This window comes from Carassius carassius, chromosome 27 (genome assembly GCF_963082965.1).
Source record: "Carassius carassius chromosome 27, fCarCar2.1, whole genome shotgun sequence".
In the NCBI taxonomy this organism is placed as follows: Eukaryota; Metazoa; Chordata; class Actinopteri; order Cypriniformes; family Cyprinidae; genus Carassius; species Carassius carassius.
In genome coordinates, this window is record NC_081781.1 from 13,619,450 (window position 1) to 13,642,994 (window position 23,545).

At 35.3% G+C, this 23,545-nt stretch overlaps 1 protein-coding gene across 3 annotated transcripts; it reads left to right on the top strand.

Annotated features, from left to right (window-relative positions):
* The first annotated feature begins 2,197 nt into the window (after positions 1-2,197).
* On the top strand, positions 2,198-23,391 carry mylk4b (myosin light chain kinase family, member 4b). 3 transcript variants are annotated; one of them, XM_059512826.1, is made up of 14 exons: positions 2,198-2,415; positions 17,656-17,743; positions 17,868-18,225; positions 18,613-18,851; positions 18,925-19,030; positions 19,402-19,495; positions 19,946-20,055; positions 20,164-20,305; positions 20,398-20,468; positions 20,551-20,679; positions 20,765-20,917; positions 21,004-21,082; positions 22,144-22,192; positions 22,539-23,391. In XM_059512826.1, the coding sequence occupies exons 1-13, from the start codon at positions 2,284-2,286 to the stop codon at positions 22,186-22,188; spliced, it is 1,746 nt and encodes a 581-aa protein (XP_059368809.1). In that variant the 5' UTR covers positions 2,198-2,283; the 3' UTR covers positions 22,189-22,192; positions 22,539-23,391. The 3 variants fall into 3 exon arrangements, with proteins under 3 accessions (XP_059368809.1, XP_059368807.1, XP_059368806.1); XM_059512824.1 differs by lacking the exon at positions 2,198-2,415 and adding an exon at positions 4,806-4,999; XM_059512823.1 differs by lacking the exon at positions 2,198-2,415 and adding an exon at positions 16,287-16,927.
* The last annotated feature ends 154 nt before the right edge of the window (positions 23,392-23,545 follow it).

The window sequence follows — 23,545 nt, forward strand, 5'->3', positions numbered from 1 at the left end:
CTGCAAAGGTTTTCTGAGCCTTCAAAATAGTTTCTCAGTTTGGTTCACTAGGCTACACAATCATGGGGAAGACCGCTGAACTGACAGTTGTCCAGAAGACAATCAGTGACACCCTTCACAAGGAGGGTAAGCCACAAACATTCATTGCCAAAGAAGCTGGCTGTTCACAGAGTGCTGCATCCAAGCATGTTAACAGAAATTTGAGTGGAAGATAAAAGCGTGGAAGAAAAAGATGTACAACCAACTGAGAGAGCCGCATCTTTATGAGAACTGTCAAGCAAAATTGATTCAAGAATTTGAGTGAACTTCACAAGGAATTGACTGAGGCTGGGGTCAAGGCATCAAGAGCCACCACACACAGACGTGTCAAGGAATTTGGCTACAGTTGTCATATTCCTCTTGTTAAGACACTCCTGAACCACAGGCAACGTCAGAGGCGTTTTACCTGGGCTAATGAGAAGAAGAACTGGACTGTTGCCCAGTGGTCCAATGTTCTCTTTTCAGATGAGATCAAGTTTTGTATTTCATTTGGAACCAAGGTCATAGAGTCTGGCGTAAGGGCAGAGAAGCTCATAGCCCAAGATGTTTGAAGTCCAGTGTTAAGTTTTCACAGTCTGTGATGATTAGGCGTGCAATGTCATCTGCTGGTGTTGGTTCATTGTGTTTTTTGAAAACCTAAGTCACTGCAGCCATTTACAAAGAAATTTTGGAGCATTTCATTGTATTAAAAGGTAAATTTCACACTGCCAAAGCACCAAAAGTTGGTTAAATGACCATGGTGTTGATGTGCTTGACTGGCCAGCAAACTCACCAGACCTGAACCCCATAGAGAAACTAAAAATGCCAAATGACCAAAAAATGCAGATGAGCTGAAGGCCACTGTTAAAGAAACCTGGGCTTTCATACCACCTCAGCAGTGCCACAAACTGATCACCTCCATGCCACGCCGAATTGAGGCAGTAATTAAAGCAAAAGGAGCCTCTACCAAGTACTGAGTACATGTACAGTAAAAGAACATACTTTCCAAAAGGCCAACAATTCACTAAAAATGTTTGGTCTTATGAAGTATTCTAATTTGTTGAGATAGTGAATTGTTGGGTTTTTGTTAAATGTGAGCCAAAATCATCACAAAAAAAAAAAAAAACTGAAACTACTTCAGTCTGTGTGCATTGAATTTATTTAATACACAAGCTTCACAATTTGAGTTGAATTACTGAAATAAATGAACATTCAAATTTCTGACATTCTTTTTTTTTTAGATGCTGCACCTGTTTATATATATATATATATATGTAAAAAATAGATAAAGATTTGTCACGTTCAATAATTGATGTCTGTTTTCTGTTATTCTGTGTATAAGCCGTTTTCACTGACTCTTTCTGCAGTTACATCGTTATGGCAGTTGGTGAGGGCAAACTGTATTTAAGTGTGAGTCATTCACTCATTTATTTTACCCAAAACGAATGCAGATTGATCATGAAACAAAACTAGTGACTTGCTGATTTTAAAATGGTGTATCAGCATTCTACTGTTTTTACCATTTAATTATATGGCTCAGATAGTAAGGGTAATATGATAGTATACAGCTCTGAATCCAGCAGTCTTTATGAGTCATTGAATCATTCACTGAGCTGATTCCTTCTGAACCGATTCATTCAGGAATGCTCTACTTTGTGTTGCTCTGTTGAATAATCTGTGTGAATAGTTAAAAACAGCCATTTTTGTGTTGGGTTAGCAACATAGACAAAATAACGTCAGTATTGTGTCTAAAATGTAACCTACTCATTATTAACTTGATGTTTATTGAAGTGTTGTATCCGGTGTCATTAGTGGTCCAAAATAGTCTGTTATGCTGCTTATATTGCAAACTACTATTTGTTAGCATTATTATCATTTTAAGTGTTTACTGAACTTTCTTAATCTTCTAGTCATTTATTCTACCTATACCATATTAATGAATTGAAAATCTTACACATTAACAGAAGCTACGTCTTGCAAAATAAGGTGGATAGAAGCAATATCAGTCTAATAAAGCTTGTGTATCAGAATCAGCTGACTTCAAGACCTATTGAGTTTTCCCCCATATTGATTGATTGATTGGTTGGTTGATTGCTTTCTCTCTCTCTCTCTCTCTCTCTCTCTCTCTCTCTCTCTCTCTCTCTCTCTCTCTCTTTTAGCTCAAAAGACAATACAAAGTTTACTGCAGACAAGAAGAGAAAGTGTGCCACGTCTAGTAAAACAGCTGCTGCCCATCCATGTCCTGCATTTCATAACAACAGAACCATGGAGGGAGAGGAATCACGGGTCAAGGGACTTGGCATGGGTCAACTTGCATTTTTTGGCCACCTTGAAAGAGTAGAAAGAATGCGTTGCTACTGGGAGCTCAAACATGTCCAACTAAAGACCCTGGAGCAGGTAACTCTACAAAAGAAAAAAAGTTAGACACTGACAAAAAAAAAAAACTTCTGGAGGTTATTTTGAAAGAACAGATATTTTGGTTAGAAGCCAAACATATTCAAATACAAAACAGGTATTTTTTTTTTTTTAAATAATATTTCACATTATTACTTTTTTGCTCTATTTTTGATTAAATAGATGCAGCCTTGGGTGAGACTTTAAGAAATTTTTAAGGAATCTCCCAACCCAAAAGTTTTAAGGGTAGTGTATAAGTTGCTGTACTTTATTTGAAGGCAGTTGTGTTGTTTTAAATATTCCCATAGAGGGAGCTGGATTGCCACGAATCACTCCCATTATAACTGTGAAGAGATTTCTTGTTTGTTTTTGCAAAATTAGGGCATTGTTGTCTGTGGTATGTGACAGCATATCACAGTTCATTTGAAAATAACTACAAAATTCTTTCAAGTTCAACTTTTGCTGAAATACTTTCTTCACTTACAAGCTATGCCATACTTTTGGATATTTTTTATTGAGATTGCACATGCACACGTTAACACGCAGTCCAACATACACATGCGATTTTGCCAAGGAAGACATGTTCCTGGATCAACATCTTTCGATGATCGTGGATCAACATTATTGTCCAAAAATAACAACTTAACCCAATCCCTGCCCCTAAACCTAACCCTACCCATAATTTATTTGTAAAATCAGAGGGAATTTTGTAGCTGATTAACAAGGGTATAGAAGCACCTGATTGTAAGGCTAAAACAGATTATTTCCTGAAAAGTTATACCTCAATTCTGATTGGTTGAGTGTAATGTTGTTCCATGCCAGCACACCCAAAAACGTTTGTCATAAACCTATTATAAACGTTTATCAACTTAAAAAAAAAAAAAAGCAGTAAGGTCATGTACTGTATAGCCTACCGTAAACGTGCAGTGGCACTGTATATGTTATGTTTACTGACCGTCCAGAAGGGGGCGCCAGTTCATGTAATATTTTACTGCATTGCTTGCTGACTCAATAGGCCAGTGCATACGACTACAACTGTGACATTTCTCATATCAGTGATGTGAAACTAATGTGGTTAGCATTAAAAAATTAATAATAATAATTTTGAGTGGGAATATTCCTTTAAACACCCCTTTAAACGTACCATCTACCTGCTTGTAGTTGAGGGAAACCTGTTGGTCACTGGACAGATCATGGATTTTATAATAACAAGATTTTATTTATTTATTTATCACAAAATATTAATTTATTTTGTCTTGGTTGGGCCTTTTACCTTTTAATATACAGTTTTAATAATGTTTCATTGTGAATAGTTATATGGAAATGAATATATTCTGCATATTCTATTATGCTCCTTGCATAAGGCTGAATGTATATGAATATGTATATATAAGCGCATATAGCTTGATAAACCCCTTCTCAAAGACTTACTGTTTGTCAATTTTATTTGGGTAACACACATATTCTGAATGCCTTCGGCAGAATTCGAATGAGCCATTTTAATCTAGATTAATCTAGATTAATTTCAAGATCACAGTGAGATTAATCTAGATTAAAAAAATTAAACTATGCCCACCACTAATATATATATATATATATATATATATATATATATATATATATATATATATATATATATATATATATATATATATATATATATATATATAAATTCACACAACACAAATTCTTTGTGTTTTATATTACTGTGTATTGTGTCTTTGTGCCAGATGACCTATAGGGTGAAAAGCAAAGTCAGAAAGAAGTAACTCAAGAACTGTAGTCTATTTAAATCAGATCGCTACTGTTACAGTTTAACCCCCAACATATCTCTTATCGCTTTGTGAGTGTGATTACACAGCCTTGGTGTTTTGAATAGCTGTGACTGTGTGTTTGAATGTCATCGTGCACGTGCACATATCTCTAGTCTGATTATAGTAGTCACACATGTGGAGAATCTGTGACAAGTTGCCATTTCTCTTAAAAATGCTCTAAAGTATCAGTGTACCTTAGATATGCTGAGTATGCTGCTTGCGTATGGATGTGATAGATTATACAGGCCATGTGCCATTCACCCCATTGTGTGTGTGTGTGTGTGTGTGTGAGAGAGAGAGAGAGAGAGAGAGTGTGAGTGAGCACTTTAAGTGCTGTGTCTAACGTTAAAGGATACATCAAGTTCTGCTAACTGCCCTCCGTTTGCCGTGGAGCCAGGGTTCCACCTGTCCACCTCTTGTCTCACTGACTGACAGATGTTTTGCTCCTTATATGGAAGAGGGGGAGCATTCTATCCCCGTTACCCACGTCTCTCCTTTGCTGTGACTGCCCACCTTTCATAATCTGTAGCTCGCCTGCACGGCTCATGTCAACAACCAGACCGGCATTAACAGAAAGAGATAGGCTGCAGTTGTGTGGAGACTTGCTGGGTGTGAATGTAGGTGACATGGAGAACTTCTTGCAGGATAAGGACCTATGGATTGTGGGAAGTGTGTGTTTGGTTGCATCAATCCTATGGAGACGATTTTGGAATTTATTTACATACAAGAGGAAAAGAGACAGTTCACCAGAAAGTGCATCTATTGACATTCAGGTACAACATTTTTCCTCCAAATTTCATTTTGTGCTAATCCACATGAATGTATTTACATGAAATCATGATTTGAATGCTAAGCAATGTCTTATATTACATAAAGCATGTTTCATTCATTTTTATTAGCTTTGAATAATCCATGGTAAAGTTAAATCAAATAGCTGTAAATGTATGATATAGAGCCCCTAAAGTGGTTCGTGATGGTAATTATGAGGTCTTTAAAGAAAATATAGAACTGAAGACGTAAAACTGATTTAACTAAATTTCCAACTAATGAGCAATATTGCATAATGTTCTTATGAATAAAAATTCATTCATGTAGTTAATTGAGTTTTTTAGACTGGAGGTTTATCTGATGCATGGCTACCTATTGATGCTCAAAAGAAACAGATTTAAAAGCTAAATATGATTATGATATTTAGGATTTTGTCCATTTCAGAGATTCCTGTAGGATATATAGAATTGTAAATTTTGTTTTGATTTGAAATGGGTTATCTTTGCACTTTTTCACAAAGCAGACAGTTTTGATAATACTGATTAAAGTGCACAGGTGATTTAAGGTGATATATAGAATCCAAGTGCACCTAATATTTTCTCAGTGTGGTTTATAAGTCTGGTTACACTTTATTTTGATAATTCGCTTTAGACATTCAACTAACTATAAGTAACTTTGTATCTACATGTCAACTAATTCTCATTTATTTGCAAACTGTCTGCTACTGTAGCTCTCAGATTAAACTGTTAGATTAGGTTTAGGGTTAGTCGAATAAATTGACAGTGAAAAGTTGCTCATAGTCAATGTGTTGTGTGTTGTGGACCCATCAAAGTAAAGTGTTAGAAGATATTAAGCAGACAGTCTACTAAAACTCTAATGACTGCTAGTTGCAAAGTTACTTACTGTTAGTAGAATGTCTAAAGTGGACTATCAAAAGAAAGTATTTTTTTTCCCATATAAAGTAAATAAGATAGACTTATCATAGAACAAGTGATGTAACGTGACATGACAGAACTAATCATGCAACATAGAAATCACAAAAAGATCTGTTAATAAGAGCACTTTTCTATATAGTTATGCTTAATAAATCAATGAATATATTGCTAAATTGTCACAATTATAATAGCAATATTTTGAAAATGAGATGACTAAACTGCACTGCTAATATCTAATAGAGTTTAATAGAGTGAAATGCAACATCCTCATAGAAACGTATAGACTACACATGCAAAAAGAGTGAAGGTGTACTGTGATTCACTGTCTCCCTTCTCTCATGTTAGTTTCGACACCATTGTCATTTCGGTGATCTGACATCCCACCCAAGTGGCATTCAGAACAACATGTGTCTCAACCACAAATATTAGTGTTGCTTATATAGTGCATGAGGTAATTATAACTGACTCATTATTGGTAGTCATGAAGTGCTGCTAGCTGATTGCTTTATTTTAATATTAATAAATGAATAAAGGGGGGTAATATCATTTACTTGACTTCCCATCGTTCTTTAGAATTGAAGTCACATACAGCCAAGTATGGTGACCCATACTCAGAATACGAGCAGTGGGCAGCCATTTATGCTGTGGCGCCCGGGGAGCTTTCGGGGGTTCTGTGCCTTGCTCAAGGGCACCTAAGTCATCGTATTGCTGGCCCGAGACTCAAATACACACCCTAGGGTTTGGAGTCGAACTCTCTAACCATTAGGCCACGACTTCCCCGAAAAGGGTCAGGTCGAAATGAGTTCATTTTTTAGATATCACAATTTTTAAGGCACATTTCACCCTAGTGATATGACCAAAATCTCATATTACAATATGAGTAATTTTATTTCGAGGCAATGATATATAGTTGTTTTTGCTTTAAATAATGTCTTTATGGTATCTACGTTTCGGATACCATAGAAATTTCATAAATTTTGTCACCAGAGTCAATATCACAAAAATTAATACCCCAAACCCACTGAAGACAAGTAATCATTCAGTGATTAAATAAGAAAGTTATTACAAGCAATAGAACAAAAAAACATAAGAACAACAAAAAAAGAAATGCTACATACATTGCATAAAGTAATCAAATATACTGTATAAAAACACTGCATATTCTTCACTGTGTATAAATGTATATTAGTAATATATAATATAATAGTTATACGTGTCTTTCCTTGCACACACTTCTCTGACAGTGCTCAGAAACAGTCTCTCAGACTACGTGCGTATATAGCGAAATGAGTTCTCTTTCACTGCTGATTGTGCTTCAACAGCTTAAAGTCATTTGTTTTTTAAACCGCAATGCTTAAAACGCATACAGACGATAAGTGTTTTTGCGACCATGTAGTACAGCAACGTCACGTGAATGTGAAATGTGATAGACACAGTACTCCAAAAAACTACATTTGACAAATTTCTACTGGCTAATCATGTCTACCAGAATATTGCCCTCCCCTAGTTCACACAAAAATTAAAATTGTCATTTATTTACCCTCAAGTTGTTCAAAACCTATGAGATTCGTTCTTCTGTTGAACACACATATATATACACACACACACACAAAAAAAAAAAAAAAAATTCTGAAGAATGTCTGCAACCAAACTGTTGAATGTAATCACTGACTTGGATATTATGGATGAAAAATTGTATAGACGTCAATACCAGCTGTTTGGTAACCAACATTCTTCAAATTATCTTCTTTTGTGTTTAACAGAAGAAAGAAACTCATATTGGTTTGGAACAATTTGAGGGTGACTAAATAATGACTTTTGGGTGCACATTAAGGAACTTTTTTTGTAAAATACAGATCAATTTTTACATTTAGAATGTAAATATTACATAATAAAAATCCCCATTATAGACATTTGATGTTTAAAACTAGATAGATAATTTTTTTGCTTATATATTTTAAGAAAAACAAGTGAATATAGGATTTGTGCCTTTAATGCATGAAAAAATGGAACTCAGAAGTGTACTTTATACATTATGTGGAAATCTCTGCTACTCTGATCTGCTCTTTTAGAGTAGTTCACTCTCAACCCACAAAAAAATCTATTTTACTTTAATGTTTGCCAGAAAAAATTTATCGAGTAAAGATAAGTGTTGACGTGTTAGGAAAAGCACAGAAAATATAGTGTTACTCCTGAAATAATCTGTCCCTTGGTTTAGAACAGCATGTGCTAATGTGAAAATTCTGGCTTAACTCAAGTCTTCTTGTCTTCGTGTCTGATTTAGAGGTGTCTGAGGAGGTGAAGAGGGAGGGAGGTTCATATCGACAGCTCTACACTATGAAAGACTGCACACTTGTTAGGTGTCACCATGTGGCCATATATATATTGAGGGATGTCTGCCATCTTTTTGGCCTAAGCTTAAGATTTGTGTATTTGATTTGCATGTATGAAAATTGTCATTTATTTGGGTTACACAATAAACTGCATACGTTACCAGTCATGGATGAAAGGGGGGAAGTCTCTGTGATAGTACTAATGAACTAAATGTGTTTAAATGCACAATAACCAGGTTTATGTATTTATAAATCCAATTTGTTTTAAATTTATTTAATTAAATATCTCTTGTTCTTCAGCTAGCCATAGTTTAACCATGCTCATACTTTTTAATTTAATAAACTGTTTTACAATGAACAGAGTTTTGCTGAATATAAGCAATTTGAATGCGTGCATTTAGAAAATATGACTGTTGTGTCATCTGTGATTCAGCACAGCAGCATGAACTGCATTCACTTTTATAGATTTTACTACTATATTACTAGATTGTATTATATTACCTAAGTCATAAGCTTTATTTGTATTAAATTATGGATTTCCAGAGCTGCATTTATTACCTCTCAATTGCTAAATGTCTCAAACAATATATTTCCTACTGAGACAGAAAAAAATAAGATTATCCCTATGTTGATGTAAAGCAATCCCAGGTAACCCTTTTGGACTAATATAAATAAGATTTGTTGTAAAAATTAATTTATTGCACTTTGCAGCACAGTCGTAAAGGGATAGTTCACCCAAAAATGAAAACTGGATGTTTATCTGCTTACCCCCAGGGCATCCAAGATGTAGGTGACTTTGTTTCTTCAGTAGAACACAAACTGAGATTTTTAACACAAACCGTTGCAGTCTATCAGTCTTATAATGGATGTGAATAGGAATCACAACTAAAACGTACAATAAAACAAACAAACAAACAAACAAACAAAAAAACATATTCAAACAAACCCAAGTTAAACCCTGCTGCTCATAATAACAATAATAATAATAATAATTCATTACATTTATAGAGCGCTTTTCTAGGCACTCAAAGCGCTTTACATAGTCTGGGGGTATCTCCTCATCCACCACCAGTGTGCAGCATCCACCTGGATGATGCGACGGCAGCCATAGTGCGCCAGAACGCCCACCACACACCAGCTTACTGGTGGAGAGGAGACAGAGTGATGAAGCCAATCAGCAGATATGGGGATTGTTAGGAGGCCATGATGGTCAGAGACCAATGGGCGAATTTAGCCAGGATGCCACTCTTTTTGAAAGACATCCTGGGATTTTTACTGACCACAGAGAGTCAGGACCTTGGTTTAACGTCTCATCCGAAGGACGATGCTTGTTGACAGTATAGTGTCCCCATCACTACACTGGGGCGCTAGGACCCACACAGACCACAGGGTGAGCACCCCCTGCTGGCCTCACTAGCACCTCTTCCAGCAGCAACCTAGTTTTCTCAGTAGGTCTCCCATCCAGGTACTGACCAGGCTCAGCCCTGCTTAGCTTCAGTGGGAAACCGGTCTTGGGCTCCAGAGTGATATGATGATGCATTGCTGTGTAAAGGCAATCGGTCCATGCTTGAAACTGAACAGTATTTACCGTAATTCCTCAAATAAAAGCCAGGGCCTTTATTTACCTGAACTGCAGAAGGTAACAGGCTTTTATTTGAAGCAGGCTTTTATTAGAGGCAGGCCTTTATTTCTAATTCCATCTGTTTGATAAGTAATTGTTTTAAATAACCAGTTTTAAATTAAAAGCGAATAGCGTTCCAGTGGACAGAGATCATAACATTAGCACAGAATCAGTTCAGAATCAATCACTAAAAGAATCAGTTCGGTTCAGACGCGCTCTGTGTCAGTCTGCTTCACACTGAATCATGCATGCGCACAGTATCATCAGCTCCTCGGTTCTCAAATCAGACGCGTCCGACAGAAACGGTTCTCGGTTCAGTGTACTGGTGATCCGAAAACGAGGCAACCGGTTCTTGACTCGAGTACAAGAAACGCTCCGGCAGTGGGTGTGTACGTTCGTTATCTGGCTCTGCTGCACAAATTTTCCCCCGGTCTTTATTTGTCCATGTTGACCACGCCTCCGGCCACTATAAGAGGCCCGGCGTTTATTTGAATACCGGTTTTTAGTTGAGGAATTACGGTATATCAGTTTTTTTTTTTATCTCTGATTCACACAATGTCCGAACTGTTTGAACTCTCCTGAGCGCGTTCTCAGCAGCAGGCGCATGAGCTGTCTTCTTCTTCTTCTTGCTTTATGGCGATCCACTAGCGAAACTAATTCAACATATGCTGATAATGGTATATATAAAAATGTCTTAAATTATCCCCTTAATATTTAGCTGTTTTTGAAAATCGTTGCACAAAATAAAGCTCCTCTTAATTGTCATTGATTACTGCTGTGTTAGAGGTCTATAATTAATAAACTAATAGACCTGTTTAAAAAAAAAAAAAAAAAGATTTTAATTATCGTCACAGTGCTTCATGCAGTGATGCACTATGAAATTATTGCGGGGCAATAATCTAATGTAATTTAATAATAAAAGTAACCTAATAATAATAAAAGGCATAATAAGAAGAAGAATGTAACAGGCCTACATTAATTGAAAATGCTAAGTCCTCTTAATTTTGACAATATCTCTAGCTATCGTTGACATGTAAAAAATAAAATAAAAATAAATAAAATAAAACAATGAACAATTTCTATATGCATTCATATCATATTGATTTGTAAATGTCATATTTGGCATTTGGAATTAAAAGTAATATTACTAATAACAGTGGCATATGAGAAGTTTAATACCACAGAATATTTTTTATTTGCCTTTTTCGAAGCTGCTGTATAAAAAAAACACAAGGTGTCTGAATTTTTATGCTATTTAGATAGATAGCTGAAGCTTGTAGACATTCATTACTTTCACTCAATTTTATTAGTTTTTTTAGCAACCCCTCTAAACTGTTAAGCCCCTTAGCACCCCCAACAAAAAAAAATCCTAGAACCTACTGCGGATTGCAGATTTATAAATGCATTACCGCCACCTGTCTCTCAAGTGGACCATTGACACTCCTAATAGAGATTGTAGATACTCTAGAGTGTCAACAGTCCATTTGAGAGATTGTTTTAGCCTTGATTCCCATTCACATCCATTATAAGAATAACAGACGGTTTGTGTTTAAAATCTCAGTTTGTGAAGAAACAAAGTCACCTACACCTGGATGCCCTGGGAATAAGCAGATAAACATAAAATTTTCATTTTTGGGTAAACTATCCCTTTAATGTCTTTGAATTGAGGCTTTTGCACCTTTATAATGTTATTTGTTAGCATATAACTTTAAATGGAGTTACACTTTGAAGTAACATAAAAACCAAGCCTTATTTTATTTAGCTGTGTACTTGCTGTTAATACTGGTGTTGGTTAAACTGCTTAAAATAAAAATTAAAAAAGTGGAAAAAAAGGTTATTAATCAATATTCTTTTATATTACATATATAATATCCCCCTATATTTTGAATTAAGTTGACCATATTGCTTTTTAAAAATAAACCTCAGCTAAGTTTATTAAGAAACAACTGGGTCTCTTATTCCAACTGGGACACTTGCTTGGTAATGTTACCATTATGTTAATTATATTATAATATATGGGGAATATATGGTCACTAAAAAACATGCCTTAAAATTTAAGTAATTATGCTTCTGACATTTTTTTTTTATTTAAATGTAAAAGTAAATATTTAGCAAATGTTTACTTGTAAATCTTCACATCTGTAGGGATATTTTACTGGAAAATAAGACAAATATGCAGGGTGGGTGGAATCCATCAGGGAATGGGGGGCATTTTGTTACCTCCCACCCTGAAATAGCCTCCTGCGCATGCTCTTTCTATATATGCACAGACTGAATATTGAGATGCAGCAAACACACTCTTGCGGACACATACATGTGAACGAATATGCACATCCACACCGGTTTTAAAGTTCTCTGCTTACAGTTTCTAGTAAGGATTACATTGTTGGTGTACGGTTACTGTTGCACCTGTACATTTGTTCTTTATCACACACGCAAATGGACATTCTCTGGCCAGTGCAGACATTTCCACTTGCTTGTGCCAGCATGATGCATCTAACACATTTATAAGGGGATTAATTTTGAGCCATTTAAAAGGTGATTGACACTCAGTCTCTTCAGGTAGTTAAAAAGGTATTCAGCAGCACTCTGATTTTATGGGCTGTCATCACATTCAGACTGGTTGTTCTGGGGACATAGTTGTCATACTAGGACAGAAAAAACATTGTGTTGTTATTTAGTTGAATTATTGTACATGCACCCTTGAGGATTCTATCAGGTTCCTACAAAGTAGATTTCTAGCATACAGTTGTATGTAATCTTTGCCCCCTTGTGGTATATCACATGAACTGTCACAGTTTAAAGGGATAGTTCATGCAAAAATGAAAATTCTGTCAGCATTTACAGTACCCTCAAGTTGTTCTAAACCTGCATGAGTGTATTTCTGCTGTTGAACACAGAATGTTGGTAACCAATCAGTTTACAGTAGCCATTAACTTCCATAGTAATTTTCCCGCTATTGACTACCCTATTGAAATGTATTTTAAATACATTTATTTCATGCTAAGTATACTACAAATACATTTACATATTTATGTGCTTAATAAAAATACTCCAAATAATTTTGTGTTTAATGCACTTTAATTGTGTGGAAGTAGTGCTGAGGTCTAACTAAAGATACACTGAAGTATATTTGATTGTGCTAAAGTGGAACTATTGCAAGTATACTTTAGGTACACTTAATATATCTTGCATTTAAAAAACGATATTATTCAAAGATCATGCAATCCTCTTCAATAGTGGCATTAAAACTCATTTTAGGCTTAATATTAAGAAAGTGATATCCCAAATAAAGTTTAATTATAATTAAAAAAAAAGTAAAAAAAAAAAAAAGTCTCAAGTGATATGTCAGTAAATAGATTTGAACTATAGTATTGAAATACATTTTCAGTTGGGTACCATCAACTCTTTGGTTAACAACATTTATGGTTGGAATACACTACATAGTCTGCAGATCTGAGTTGACACATTTCATATAGTATATTATGGACACAGACTCTATTTTAGAATTTTAGAATAGAATTTAGAATAGTATTTTAGAAACAAGGCAGTTTTGTCCTTAATTGCTTAGTGTATGTATGTATGTATGTATGTATGTATGTTAGTTACCAGTGCTAGAGACAGTAAAATCCAAATTTGTTGTTTGAGATGAACCAAAATTACTGACGGAGTTTCAGTAAAAAATTTGACCCCTTCGTATGTCATTTAATAATTCACATACTAATATAGTTGACTTTATTACAGATACAGCAGTTGTATTTTATATTTTTAAATAAATTAAACACTGCAGGCATTTTACTTCATGTTTTGTTATAAATGTAACTGCTGTTTAATGAATGTAAATTCATTTCTATACAATGGTTATGAGGCTATAAACCTATTTTACCAAACCTTAAATCATGATAAAACACTAATGTGATTCTCATATCAAATGATAATGTGTTTTAAGATCTGTTTGTGTATTACTCTGATGTACTGAAGTTATGTGACATCTGCTGTGACTTTCAGACAGTTTATACAATCAGTCTGCAGCTGCTTAAGTATGAATTATGTCTCTGTGTGAGTCCTGTTTGTCATTCTACACATATTCTACACCCTATATAATCCCTAGCTCTTTGCCCATCTTTGATCATCTCTTCAGGGCCGTCATATCATGTTACCCCATTATGTAACACATGCAATGCCATTCTATTCCACCTCATTAGATTTCTGTTTGTTTATCAGCCTCTTTCCAAGACATAAAGGAAACATCAGTGCCATACACCACCCCGTTAATATAAGAAATATCAGCAGATCTGAATATATCTGCAAAAATACAATAAAAATAAGAAATATTGCAATTCAAAAATAACTATTTTCTATATGAATCCATTTTCTAATGTCATGTATTCTTGCGATGGCAAATATACATTTTCAGAAGCCATTGCTCCAGTCCTCAGTGTCACATGATCCTTCAGAAATCATTCTAATATGCTGATTTGATCTTGTAGATTTATGCAAAATTGTCCCAGTGGATAAAAGTCATGGGTGAATGACAGTCCCTCTGATTGAACCCATGCGTTTTATGCAACGAAATGCATTTCTATTGCAAAACACATTCTAATATAATCATGTGTTCAATGCCACTTCATTCCATCTCCATGTGAGGCTAGATGGTTTTGTAACCAGTAATTAAATCACAAATACACACAGTCAGGCATGTACGCACACAAACACTATCCATCACACAAAGGAATGTGAGCACTTAGTCTCTTTTTATAAGCCCTTGTTGTCAGAACGGTGGAGCTCACTTCACATTATCAAGTTCCCATTCCGAAGGTGCCACCAATCCTCTCGAGATTACTGAATGTTCAGCGGCTAGCTATTAATACATCAGCCAATCAGAAAACAAACCATTACTCCTTCAAGCAATCACCTGTATGCTTTTAATGAAGTAGTCTATCACATAAAGTGTGGCCCACAACTATCCAGTCTAAAATAAGATTATTGTACGCTTAGCTATGTTATCGGTCCCTCTGCTTAGTTGTTTTGTTAATATTTACAAGCTATCGGGTTACAGTGTAGCGTGTGAAAAGGGCATTTAGCAGGACTATATCTATCTGTTTATGGTAAAAGTACACTGTAGCACCTGTCTGTGGATTGTCCTGGCTTACTGTCATTCTCTTTACTTGTGTGAATCTATTAATTTAGATTATACTTTATTAAATTCCTATTCCTTATGGGGTTTACTGTGATTTAAAGAATGGTCAGATTCCTGTATATGGCAAACAGAAAGGTGTTGTAAAAAGGTTAGCAACTATAAGCCAGTTCATTGCTGACAGGCTGAAAGATTAGTGTGGAAAAGGTCTTGTATGTGTTATGTGAGCTGGAATGATTTTAAAGGAATACTCCTTGTTAAATATTAAGTTAAGCTCTTTTGACAGCATCTGTGGCACAATGTCAGTTTCCAAAGAAAATGATTTCTATTATAGTGCCTTGATAACTAGGTGCATTGAGGGCATGGCCAAGGTATTGGATCTGTGGCTGTGGATAGTGTCTCTGTGCAAAAACTGTTATAATTTCTAGGACTTTTTAGATCTTTGGAAATCACAGTTTTAATATTCCTTGATATAATAGTACGTATTTTCTCATTACTGTGGGAACAAACATTTAAACTTCCATCTACATGTTTTCTTTCTATTAAAGAGAAAAATTGGTGTTGAAACAGCTTCGAGTTTTCACTCAGAAATTGCTTGTAAACCACACAAATACAAAAAAACCAACAAAAACAGCAAATAACACATTAAATTTCATGTAATCTCCTATTAGAAAGACATATAGTCTTTGCTTCTAAAACATACTCTAGTAGTCAAAAGCATTTTTCTCATACAGTTCAAATTCAGGCTCATATGGAGCTTTGCTGAATTACAAGACAGTGGAACCTGGTTGAAAATAGAAGTCTGAGCCATTTCAATGTCCCAACAACTATTCTGTGCCCGTTTTTCAATAGACTCAGCTGTGCCCACCTGCTCTTGTTCAATCACACATTTGCACTTGGTTCATTGTGGCTCATTGCGTTCTCTAGCCTGGAACAAAGGGGTCAGAGTTCTGTACAGTAACATGTGAACACAGTCCCTTTATCTGGGGTGTCAGTCGATCAGGAGAAATCTACTGGTTTAAAAGTCTTTACATTGAAATGATCTGTCAGTGCTGTCGATACGTCACTCTTTGAATCCATCGGGCCCTTTTTCTTGCACCCACTCTGGTTTCAATGTCTTCACACCTGGCTCCAGGATTCACACTCTGATCGCACACCACTGCCCCTCCTCCAGAAGATAACAGCAACAGTGCATTGACCACTCACACGCCGGCCAATAGGAAGAAGCATGCTTACCCCTATAAAAAGCATCGGTTTTGAAGCTGAAGACATCATAGAGAGAGAAAGCAAGGGAATGAGAAGGGGAACAAATTAACTGTAGGTTGGGAAGCATTTTCAAGAGGATGTGAAGAAAATAAGCTTAACTTCTATTTGTTTGAACTTGTTTTAGTTTCATCATGAGCTCTAATCTTGTGAAGTCTCTTGCTCGGGTTTATGACCCCAAACCACTTCATCCTCAGAAACGACTGAACGGTGGAAGAGCAACAGCAAAAAGAGCTTCACTTTCTACCTCAAACAAACATCCATCTTCATCGATTTCTAATGAGCCTTCATCAAAATCCTCCTCGTCTTCTTCTCTTGTACATATTGAAGGACAAGTCAATGATCTGAGTGATAAGATGGACAAACTCCTCGCCCTGCAGGAAGCGTCTCTGAAAAGACTAGATACCATCGGTCTAGATCAAGGCACAGCTGCAGGTGGACGAAGCATGGAGCAGATGTTGTGTGATGTGCGTGTCGTTATAGAAACTGTTCGAGAGAAGGAGGAACAACAGGATCAGCGACTTGATGCTTTGGAGCGACTGGTCAGCGGCATTCAGCAGGTTGTCAATTTTGTTGCAGAAGTGTTGAAACACTCAAAATTGGCAGATCTCTTGAAAAAAACACACTCAAAATCCAGCAGCAGGGTAAGTTTAGATGTTTTATGCACCAATTCTTTGTTTGAAATTACTCATTTGGGTACATATTTCAAGTACAGATGTAAACAAATACAAACTACAGTGAATGAATGAGCCAAACACATTAACAAAAACACTTTTTCTCAGTATACAAACACTTATGTGCAAAATTAGCATAGTTAGTAAAATCTGTGAAGCATTATTGTTATTGTTATTGTTATTGTTGCACAAAGGTGGACTTCTGTACAAGAGAGAAAACATTTTTGTTTGTCTGTTTATCTTGAATTGTTCACATTTGCTTTTTATGTTGTGTGAAGTTTGTTCTTTATCCAAAATAGTTGGATAGCCTACATTAAATGCTCTTTTTTCTTTCTCTATTTTCCAAATTATTTTTGTGTCTAGCTGTGCTGCATTTCCACCAGGGGCTTTTCTAGAACATGGGTTGCCAGGTTCATTGTCCGGGTCATTGGCTTGAGGCATTTATAAAACACATTGACCGATGACATGATGAGTGATTCTCAGTAGCAGCTCAAGGACACAGCTGTACATTCAGCTCATAGCAGATGATTGTGTGTGATCAGAAATATCAGATTCATTGCGCATTAGCAGCTCAGAGCATTTGAATGCATGCACTTGTCACTGAAAGCAGGTGTTTTTATTTAAAGGAGTGTTAATAAATGATCATGTTGTTTTTTTACACTGGTTAGAATTTGTTGTTTCTTTCTCTCTCTCTCTAGTTTAGAGAAAAGGATGGGAAAGAGAAATCTAAAGTTTACCAAAAAGGTTTAAAAACCCAGAAGAAAAAGAAACCACTGGATGAATCAGGTGAGGAAAAAAAACAGTAGAGTTTAAAAGCCTGAGGTCACATTGAAAATCTGTAAATAAACTGATTAATAATGTTGAAGATTCTTTGTTCTTTGTACTAATTTCTTTCGCCCTCCTTTTCAAGACTTAGTCAATGCTGGATTTGAAGAAGTTCAGAAGCTCAACCAACAGAACAATCAGCTTTCTCAATGCACGGCAGAGACAGCAGTCAGCACAGCTGCACATCTGGATCTTATTGAAGAAGAGCAAGAAGGAGAGAAACATAGGGAAAGAAAAGATGACAAACAACAGGATGCAGTGGAAGAAGAAGCAAGAGAGCAAGAAATTGTTGCTGAATTATTACAGATAAAAGAGGAGGATAAAAAGGAGGAAGATGAAAGGTCAAAAGAAGTGGAGGCTTTATGGTTATCTGAAGAAAGCCAGCTAGCTGCGCTGAACTCATCTGGCCAGACAGATGAAAGCATTACAGTCACACCAGAAAGGTATGTCCTGGATAATCAGATGCGAATTTGGTTAAAAGAAATAGTTAATATGCTACTACTAAAACATTTTGGGACTGAAAGACTGATTCTCACAAAGGCTGCGTTTATTTGATCAAAATACAGTAAAAACAGTAATCTTGTGTGTACTATTATTACAATTGAACTTTTTCTGTTTGTATATATTTTAAAATGTCATGTATTCCTATGATGGCAAAGCTAAATGTGCAGAAATCATTCTAATATGCCGATTTGCTGCTCGATATTCAAAATACAACAATATTCAAAAAACGATGGATTTATATAATTAATTATATTTGAAAATATAATAAGATACTAAGATAATATATATTTTATATTGCCTCTCTTTTAATTTATATATTCATGTAGCTGTGAGGAGAATCTGGAAACAACTTTCAGCCCTAAGAGGCATGTTACTGACGAGAATCTGACAGATGAACTTAAAAAAAGCCGAGTGGAGGAGGCGCTGGAGGAGGAGGAGGAGAAGGAATTGAAGGAGGAAGAGGAAGCAGGACTTGAAGCTGCAGAGGCGGGACCAGATATACCAGAGGAGGGGACAGAAGAGGAGAGGAAAGATGCAGAGCCAGTAACTGATGAATATGTCATTGGTAAGAAAATAGTCTAAGAAACACTGCAAATCTATTTCCCTTTTTGTAATTACATTTGCTATCTTTTCTTCAGATTCTTCCCCTCCTCCACCTGCACCATTTGAGCACCGTCTAGTGACAACCAAGACCCACCAGATTACAAGTTACTACACTATCAATAAAGAGGAAGTACTTGGAGGGTGAGTTAGTATTAATGTTGCATCATATTATATTACATTTGTTTACATCAAAGGCACTTTTAAAGAAAGATACCTGTGACTTTAAACCCATTAACCCATTAAACACAAGATTGCTAAGCATTTTAATAGCTTACAGGACACATGATACACAAGGGCATGAAAGTGACAGACAGGTGTGTGTGTGGATGGATGGGGAAAGATACTGAGAGAGTAATAAGACATGCTGAATATTTTTAGCCCTTAGTGAAAGTAAATACCTAGAGACAAGAGGAGATTACAGTACATTTCCTTTGCGGTATTAAAAAAAAACATGGGAATTTTAAGATTCCAAACTTTGTGATTTAAATGTGTTTTTTATTTTATTGTCTTAGAGGACGCTTTGGCATGGTGCACAAATGTGAAGAGAAATCTTCTGGCCTGATATTAGCAGCCAAGATCATTAAAGCCAGGAGTCAGAAGGAGAAGGTAAATGGCTGTGGCCGTTTTAAGACATCATTATTGTTGTTTTTTAAATCATCCAATTCAGTTATGGATCACTTGGTGACCCACAACAGTGATATTTTTTAGTATTATAGTGTTGTTTAATGTTTTGAATCAGCTTTTATTTTTGGTATTATCAGTTTTAATTTTAATTTAAGTTTTAGTAATGTGGTTATGTGGCTTTTTAAAAAAAATTTATTTCAGTTTTAGTAATTTCCTTATTTTCTAGTTTTTTTATTCTTCTAATATTTATATTGTATTTTTATTTCAGCATTTTTAATTTTTATAATGTTATTTGTTTGAACAATTTGGATAGGTTTTAATTTAGTTTAGTATATTTTCAGTTTATTTTAACACTGGTTCTCGAACCACTGCTTTAAAAAGATAAATGTATTGTAACGAATCACTGATTTTCATACAAGTTTGTGTTGTCAGGAGGTAGTAAAGTGTGAGATTGAAGTGATGAACCAGTTGAATCATGCCAATCTGATCCAGCTCTATGCCGCCTTTGAATCTCGACATGAAATCATTCTAGTGATGGAGTAGTAAGTTACATCGAAAAACACATTTCACACAAGACATTCACTCTCACTAACTGAATCTCATTCATGCTTTGTTTCTGTGTGTATTTGTGTACCCTCGGTACCCTCTAGTGTTGATGGTGGAGAGCTGTTTGACCGGATCATAGATGAGAACTACAAGCTGACTGAGTTGGACACAGTGCTGTTCATCAGACAGATCAGTGAAGGGCTTCAGTACATGCACAAGATGTACATATTACACCTTGACCTAAAGGTACCAAACACATTCTTGTTAATAATATGCATTTTATCAGCTGCATAAAAAAGAACAAGAAGTTTGAAATGCCTGTGTTTATTCCTCAACAGCCTGAAAACATTCTCTGTGTCAGTCGACAAACAAACAAGGTGAAGATAATTGACTTTGGGCTTGCAAGAAGGTTAGTATTTGTTTCTGTGTTTACACTGTGACATGGATCTATTGCCTTTATCACGCCACTTTGTTCTTCATCTTCCTTTCAGATATAAACCCAGGGAAAAGTTGAGGGTGAACTTTGGCACACCCGAGTTCCTGGCTCCTGAAGTTATCAACTATGAATTTGTCTCATTCCCAACTGATATGTGGAGTTTAGGTGTCATCACGTACATGCTGTGAGTCTATATAGACATCAATGAACAATCATATAATACCAAAAGGAGAGAGATTTGTAAAGCGTACCTGTGTTTGCGTGTGTAGGCTCAGTGGCTTGTCTCCGTTCCTGGGTGAGGATGATAATGAGACCCTAAATAACATCCTGGCGTGTCAGTGGAGTTTTGAAGAAGCAGAGTTTGCCGACATCTCGGAGGAGGCCAAAGATTTCATCTCACGCCTGCTTGTGAAGAGCAAAAGGTTTGTGTGTTCCTGTATTTTTAATTCTGACAAATTACCTGGGTGTTTGTGTTTTAATGCAAGTCTCTCTCATGTTTTTTGTGCAGTTGGAGAATGAGTGCATCCCAGTCCCTGAAACACCCATGGCTTTCAGACCGAGCGCTTCACTACCGTCTACACCATAAGGTTAATAACAGCTTTGAATTTATGGCTAAATGAGTGCAGTAGTGAAATAATGCAAAAAAAAATATATATATATATACTGTACAGTACAGACCAAAAGTTTGGAAACATTACTATTTTTAATGTTTTTGAAAGAAGTTTCTTCTGCTCATCAAGCCTGCATTTATTTGATCAAAAATACAGGAAATAAATGTAACATTTAAAAACAAATATTTTAAATAATTGTTTTTAAATTTATTATACTTTAAATTATCATTTATTTCTGTGATGCCAAGCTGAATTTTTAGGAGCATTATCACATGATCCTTTAGAAATTATTCTAATATAATGATTCATTATCAAAGTTCGAAATAGTTCTGCTGCTTAATATTTTTTCAGAACATGTGAGACTTTTTTAGGATACTTTGATGAAAAGTAAAAAAAAAAAAAAAAAAAAAAGAAGCTATGTTTTTAAAATATAAATATTTTGTAATAACAATATACACTACTGGTCAGTAATTTGGGGTCAGTAATTTTTTTTTTCTTTCTTTTTTTTTTTAAAATAAAATCAATACTTTTATTCAGCAAGGATGTGTTAAATTGATAAAAAGTGATAGTAAAGAAAATATATTATTAGAATATATATTATTAGAAATTCTTTTTTTATTTTGAATAAATTCAGTTCTTTTTAACCTTTTATTCATCAAATATATTAGACAGCAGAACTGTTTCCAACATTCATAATAAATCATAATATTAGAATGATTTCTAAATGATCATGTGATATACTGGATGTTACATGTGACACTGAAGACTGGAGTAACGATGCTGAAAATTCAGCTTTGCATCACAGGAATAAATTTTTTTTTTTTAAGTATATTCAAATAGAAAACTATTATTTTAAGTTGTAATAATATTTTACAATATTACTGTTTTTTCTGTATTTTTGATCAAATAAATGCAGGCTTGGTGAGCAGAAGAAACTTCTTTCAAAAACATTAAAAATAGTAATGTTTCCAAACTTTTGGTCTGTACTGTATATATATAAATGCAAATTATAACTAATGAACCTGTTTCTCTCACAGAAAAACAAGTGTCACTCTTCTCATGGCCCTCCTCCAGAGGGATAAACAGGTAAGATGCATAACCTGAAATATCTGTGGATAGTTCACCTTAAAAATTACAGTTCTGTCATTGTCTACTCGCACTCACATCGTTCTGATCCTGTATGCCTTTCTACTTCAGAACACAAAAGAAGATAACAGTAGCTGATAACAGTTTCCTGTCCCACCCAGTTTTTTTCTTATTTCAACATTCTTTAGAATATCTTCTTTTGTGTTCTTTAGAAGAAAGGAAGTCATCATGAGGACGAGTAAATGATGACAGAATTTAATTTTGTGTTTGGTGGGCTGTCCCTTTAAATGTTAAAAAAAGCAATAAACATTCAGTTGTCATATCCTTAATTTAATGTTTTCTGCAGAAGAGATAATCGGCTCTCCTGATGCCTTGGTAACACACTGGACCAATACTGTTGTACCTGAACAACTACACAACATCTATTTAATATTACATTTAAATATTAAACTGTACATTGTCTATTACCGACTTACCTCAAGCTTAAGTTAAAACAGCATACAACACATTAAAAGTACAGCTCTCCACTTGTGGTACAATAATATTTCACTATTTTGTAAAATGTTAACCATTTATGGCTCTATGACAAACTTGCACTGTGCTCCAGTCCTGGTTTAGGTGGGTTTTAACTGTCTGGTGGCCGTCGTCTTATGAAAAATTACTACATACAGTTTAATTCTACAGTGAGTTGGTCTTGTATGTGCACTTTATAATATGCCAGGACTGGAGGAAGCATGTGAATGACTAAGAGTGCAACAGAAATCATAATTCATACTCGATACGCACAAATATGTTGAGTCTTATGGTAATATTCTGTATGTCACTGCCTGGTTTATAACATTTCATTCTCATAATGTCTGTGAAGGCATTAGAATTCACACAGGAAACAGTACTGTATTTTACACTTGAAACTCTAGCACCCTTAATGTCAAAATCCTTCAAATAATCTATCATTTATGAATGTTATGTCATTTCTGCTGATTCATAGGAAGTCTAAAGAGTTTGGAGTTTGTATATGTGCATGTAGCTACTGTTATCTGATTCAAATAACCATGACCCAAATACAACTCTCACTTACAGCATTTTATTCAATACTGTCTTTTAGAATGTCATAGAGGGTTTCTCATAGAGCAAATGTATTGTGCAAAATGTTTAAGTAATACCGCTGATCTCACACTTCATTGTATTTTGGTTTTCAATTTTTTTTTAAGTTGGAAATTTGAGACTGGGACACTAGCTGTTTTCGGTCTTGCTCACTCCCTCTCTTTGTAGTAGACATCTCACCTTCCATGAAGGCAAACAAAAAAAAAACACAAAAAAAACAGAACACTACCTACAAATGTATTGTGTGTT

Coding starts and splice junctions, on each gene's coding strand:
- mylk4b (XM_059512823.1), top strand. CDS start 16,418: ATGAGCTCTAATCTTGTGAAGTCTCTTGCTCGGGTTTATGACCCCAAA. Junction 18,226..18,612: donor ATTACAGTCACACCAGAAAG/GTATGTCCTGGA, acceptor ATATTCATGTAG/CTGTGAGGAGAATCTGGAAA. Junction 18,852..18,924: donor AACTGATGAATATGTCATTG/GTAAGAAAATAG, acceptor TCTTTTCTTCAG/ATTCTTCCCCTCCTCCACCT.